The sequence below is a fragment of the Nematolebias whitei genome, chromosome 5, assembly GCF_014905685.2.
Source record: "Nematolebias whitei isolate Nwh7 chromosome 5, NemWhi1, whole genome shotgun sequence".
Taxonomy (NCBI): Eukaryota; Metazoa; Chordata; class Actinopteri; order Cyprinodontiformes; family Rivulidae; genus Nematolebias; species Nematolebias whitei.
The window spans coordinates 25,458,049-25,463,188 of record NC_056502.1 but is presented as its reverse complement, the minus strand read 5'-3'; the positions used below and the strand labels follow the sequence as shown (position 1 = coordinate 25,463,188).

General features: G+C 38.8%; 1 protein-coding gene across 1 annotated transcript; it reads left to right on the top strand.

The window, feature by feature from the left end:
- Positions 1-833: 833 nt before the first annotated feature.
- LOC119410156 (protein NDRG1) lies at positions 834-4,922 on the top strand (the record flags this gene model as incomplete). The annotated part of the gene is given in 7 exon segments (XM_037677063.1): positions 834-920; positions 2,572-2,628; positions 2,712-2,878; positions 2,987-3,086; positions 3,194-3,229; positions 3,309-3,360; positions 4,516-4,922. Coding segments are annotated over 7 exon segments (726 nt in total), but the record flags the coding sequence as incomplete, so codon positions are not given.
- Between the last annotated feature and the right edge of the window lie 218 nt (positions 4,923-5,140).

Genomic DNA, 5,140 nt, shown 5'->3' with positions numbered 1-5,140 from the left:
TATATATATATGTGTGTAGGTAGGTAATGCTCCAGCGCTGGCTGAACGTCTTCTGACGCCTTTTATGCTCCTCATGCTCCTCAAGTCGATGATCCACAGATGAAGCTGATTAGCGTCTGACTGTGGGTGCAGGAGCTGCAGAGCAGAACTCCCACATTAGTGAGACAGAGTTCAGCTCACCTTACTGTACATTCTTGGGCCAGACGTCGCTGCAGACCTCTCATCTTGTCCAACAAAACTGTTTTAGTTTGGATATAAAGAGCAAAACTTCACTTGTAATGTGCACAAATAAACATGTAGTCTGAAAAAGCTTTTTACATTTTGTTGACAGACCTTTTTTTTTTATTTAAAGACTTGTTTCAAAAGTCTTTTAAATTTGATATTTTTATTTCAAGCTGAGGTAGCTCTAAAAGACAAACTAGTGTTTTGTGGAAAACTATACACAGTTTTAAGCTGTTTAATAACGTGGTTGCTTTTTCCTCTAAGGAACATGGTCACTACGTTAAAGGGACTTCCAGGTGTTTATATGGTGTCACTGTCTATATGTTTCCAAAAGAAATTAGGATTTCAAACTAGATAACTATTTGCTAGACCTTAGGGTTTTTTTTCTTGTGGGTACAAAATACACAACTTGACACTTGGAAATTTCATTAGAGTTCAGCCAAATAACCTGTAGGTTTTAACAGTCAGATTATTTACATGAAGGTTTATTTATAGGAAGTATGCAGCTGTGACCCAACAGAACACAGTCTTAGTCCAGAAATAGATAACACAATTTTGAGACAGTAAAGCTATACATGTAAACAACTTTTTTAAATTCTCTGTTCGTACAGTTGGATCACCCTGATTTGGTGGACGGGTTGGTTCTGTTCAACATTAACCCAAATGCTGAAAGCCTCATGGATACTGTTGCAAGCAAGGTACGCAGTGCATGTATGTAGGTCACAGTCTGACTTATGTTCATGTCAACATGTAGGACTGATGCTTTAACATGTTAAAACCTCATTAAGTTAAATAAAAGCTTCATTTTGACATTTAAAACATGTAAAGGTAGTTGAATTTTACACTTTTAACGATTAGGAAGTGTTTTTCTTTATGTTCCTTGTAATAGTCTGCCACACTCAACTGATTGACCAGCTGAATAATGAAAAATTAAAAAGTGAAACACAAAAGATCATTTATTGTTCAAATATTTGCCACAAAACTGCCATTATGTATACGTTTCATAGGATAATTTGTTATTGAATTAAAGCCAAAACTGCAAACATAGTCACTTCAGTGGCATTGTTGTGTCTTACTCCTTACTGGGTGGACTTTAGCTTTGTACACACAGATTTTTATACACACCAATAATAGCAACAGTAAATTTAAAAAAGGAATAAATAAAGCATGATAAGACCTCTTTATGGAATACGACCTCCTGTTATGTTAGTTAAGTTCTACCACTGCTTAAACTTTTTAGGTTATTTGAAAACCATCCATCCGTTATCTTTATCTGCATCTTCCTTTTTTGTGGGGTCACTGGTGCCCATGTCCAGCAATCACTGTGCGAGAGATAGGGGACACCCTGGACAGGTCTTCAGTCCATCACAGGGACACATAGAGACAAACAAGACAAACAACCATTCAGTCTCTCACTCACACCTAGGGACAACAGAGTTACCCATCAGCCCAACATGCATGTTTTCAGTCTGTGGGTGGAAACCGGAGAACCCGGAGAAAACCTACGCATGCACGGAGAGAACATGCAAACTCCACCCAGAAAGGCCTCTCGACCAGGATTTGATCCGGCGACCTTCTCGCTGACAGGCGGCAGCTCTACCAACTGCACCACTGTGCTGCCTTATTTGAAAACAGACAATAATAAATTATTCATTCATTCAACCTTTATTTATACAGATAAATCACACTGAGCCTCGAAGACTCATTTACAAACGAGACATGTTTGGACGGACAAAAAAGTAATGAAAGTGACAACGTTTATAGGATTTGGAGGCAAAAAAAAATCCTAACAGATTCATTCCTTGGCGGAGGAAAGATAGCCTGAAATTGAAAAAACACCCCGCGCATAGGCACAAAGTGACGTAGACATTCCACAGGGGAGGGGAGACGACAAGGGTGGTGAGCGTGTCCAAGGACACCCCAGAGGCACTTTGGGAGTTCTGATAAGAATGGCACAATCAGTCAGTTCACTCTGGTGAGAGCCGTAAACACTCTTGTGCAGAGGTCGACCTAGGACAGCACCAGAGAGAATCCAAGAGTTCTGAAATGATGACACAATGTTTACTCAGGCAGGTCCCTCTGATAGGTCCGCAGACTTTCTCGGTGGAAAGGGGAGAGGGCAGAGCGTCGAGATTTACAAGGCCTCCAGGCTAATTGAGATAAGGAGGCCTGTCAAGACAAGCTGGGGAGCTGAATTCAGATAAACAACATTTGTTCTGGAGACAGGCAGAACTTTACTGATTTATGTCTGCCTTGAGTCTTTGCTGGTCCTCACGGAGATCCTGAAACGTCCATATTAAACAGTGATATCTGAATGATTTTAAGCTGTTGCAACTGTTTGTGTTACAGATTACTGATTGGACCCACACTCTCCCAGACAAAATTCTCACACACTTGTTTGGAAAGGTAATGAATCAGGAGAAGTACTGGATGGTTTTTCCTATTGTGAAATTTAACAGTGTTGAAAATGCTGTTTCTGGGTCTAATAGGATGAGCTCCAGATGAACCATGAGCTTGTGGCCACCTACCGTCACCACATCACTGCAACAATGAATCAGTCCAACGTGAGTCAGTTCTTTCGCTCCTACAACAATCGCACCGCTCTGGAGATCGAGAGGCCTGCTCCTGGTGGAAGCACCAACGTTAGGACCCTCACGTGAGTAAACACTGTTACCTTTAAAGAAGCTCTACACCGTTTGCAGCAGGCCTTGTAAACAGTTCAGTCCCTCTGCCTGAATCAGATCCTTGTTGCTTTTTGCTGTAGGTGCTCAACTCTCTTGGTTGTGGGAGATAATGCTCCAACTGTGGAAGCTGTGGTTGAATGCAACTCTAAACTCAACCCCACAAAGACCACGTTTCTCAAGGTAGCCAATGGCAGGCTGATTTTAAATTATAGCTGAATACCACACAATGCATATTCGTAGTATTACTACAAACACAACATTGGTGATTATTTACGTTTTGTTTCTAGATGGCGGACTGTGGAGGACTTCCTCAAGTGGATCAGGTAAGATTAGCGTAGCAGAAAATATAGTATTCTAACTACTCAGAAACTGATTCTTCAGGATTTATCTGTCTCTCCACAGCCAGCGAAAGTGATCGAAGCCCTCAAATATTTTATCCAAGGAATGGGACACTGTGCGTAAACAAGTCAAATTAAATTTGTGTTACAACAATGTTTTAATATCTTTATTCTGTCTATATATATCGCTGATTCTGCATTAACACAACTGTTTGCCAGTTTGTTTTTGTTTTTATACGTTTTTAGCAATCGAACTATCCTTCTGCATACTTTGTGCTATTTTGGCCATTCACATACCAAAACATTCAGCTCATTCAGGACGTACTATGTGTTATGAGTTTTTCTTTTTGCAACATCTATACTTTTTTAATCATTTAACATTTATTTTAAAAATATTTTCCTCATAGAAAAACAATGAGCTTGATCTTTATGCTTTTCACTACAGTTTTCTACTTTTAGCATCTAGTTTCTGATCTGCTACTTTAAGTTAGCCTTTTGTTACTTTGAAGTGCTTGCTAGCCTTTTGCTACTTTTAACTATTCTTTGTGTTTGTTTGTTTGTTTGGTTTTTTTTACTTAGATTTGTGGTTTTTGTAGTTTTCAGGTTGCTGGGTTTAGATAGCATTTAACTACTTTTAGACATTAGCTAGCCTTTGTTACCTTTAGCTTCTAGCAGCCATCTTGGTACTTTTAGTTTTGGCAGTTGTTTCGATATTTTGTCTTTTAGGCCAGATTTGTGCTGTTTTTTTAACTTTTACTCTTTTGCAGATTAAAATACTGCATTTTACATTTTACTAGCTGCCATTTTAGCTTTTAGGCCAGGTTTGTGCTATTTTTAGCTTTTAGTTACTCTTTTGCAGATTAAAATATTGCATTTTACATTTTTGCTATTTTAGTTTCAAGCTAGTGTTTTGCTATTTTTGGCTTTTAGATGGTGTTCTGCTTCTTTTAGTTTTAACAACTCAGCCACAGCTTACTCAGCAAACTTCAGCAGAATCTTTCATTGCTCAGCATTCACACAGCTGCATTTTTGCAGAAAAAAGCTATTTCTCAAATTTTATCTTTCTGTGAATTTTTTTTAATTTACACCTCAACTCTTTTTTTTTTGTCTTTCTTCAACTAGCATTAACTAAAAAAAATGCTAAAGCACTGTTTTTTTTTAACAATAAAGAACTTTTAAGCTCAGATGCGGTGTACAATATGTCTACAATAATGAACATCATGAATTTAAGAAAACATTGATCATTATTAAAAATGTGTGTTCTTTTTCAGTGTCCGGTGCCAGTATGACCAGACTTCGCTCACGGACAGGCTCCAGCTCCAGCACTGCATCACACGATGGCCCTCGGAGTCGTGCACACACCGATGAACTGCAGCGAGGCCGGACACACTCGCACGGCGGCACTGACAAGCGTGGACACACACACACTGATGTTTCCACGGAGAATGTTTCCACTGTCAAGCAGAGTGTGTCAAAGTCCACTGAAATGGCATGCTGAGGAGCAGACATCAGACTCATGCACTTCGTTCAGACAATACCTCATCTTCCTGCCTCTGTCCTCCATCATTGCTTCTTTACCAGTTTCACTTTTAGTCACTTTATTTTTTTATCTCTATTTTTCTAACTGCCACAGGTGTTTTCTGTCCTTGATTCAACTTTCTTCTTTTTTCTGCTGTTTTTCCTGTCATCCCCTCTGTCACTGAACTTATAGGTTTCAGCTGTACTTTTTCCATATTTTTTATTAAGTAAACATAAATATAGTTGTAGATGTACAGATGTATTATTACTAGTAGAGTAAATGTTGCATGTTTATAAGGAATGTGCTGCAGGCAACCTTCGCATTTTACAAAATGCTTCAGATGCAGTTAATTTTGAAGTACATTATGTAACTATCTT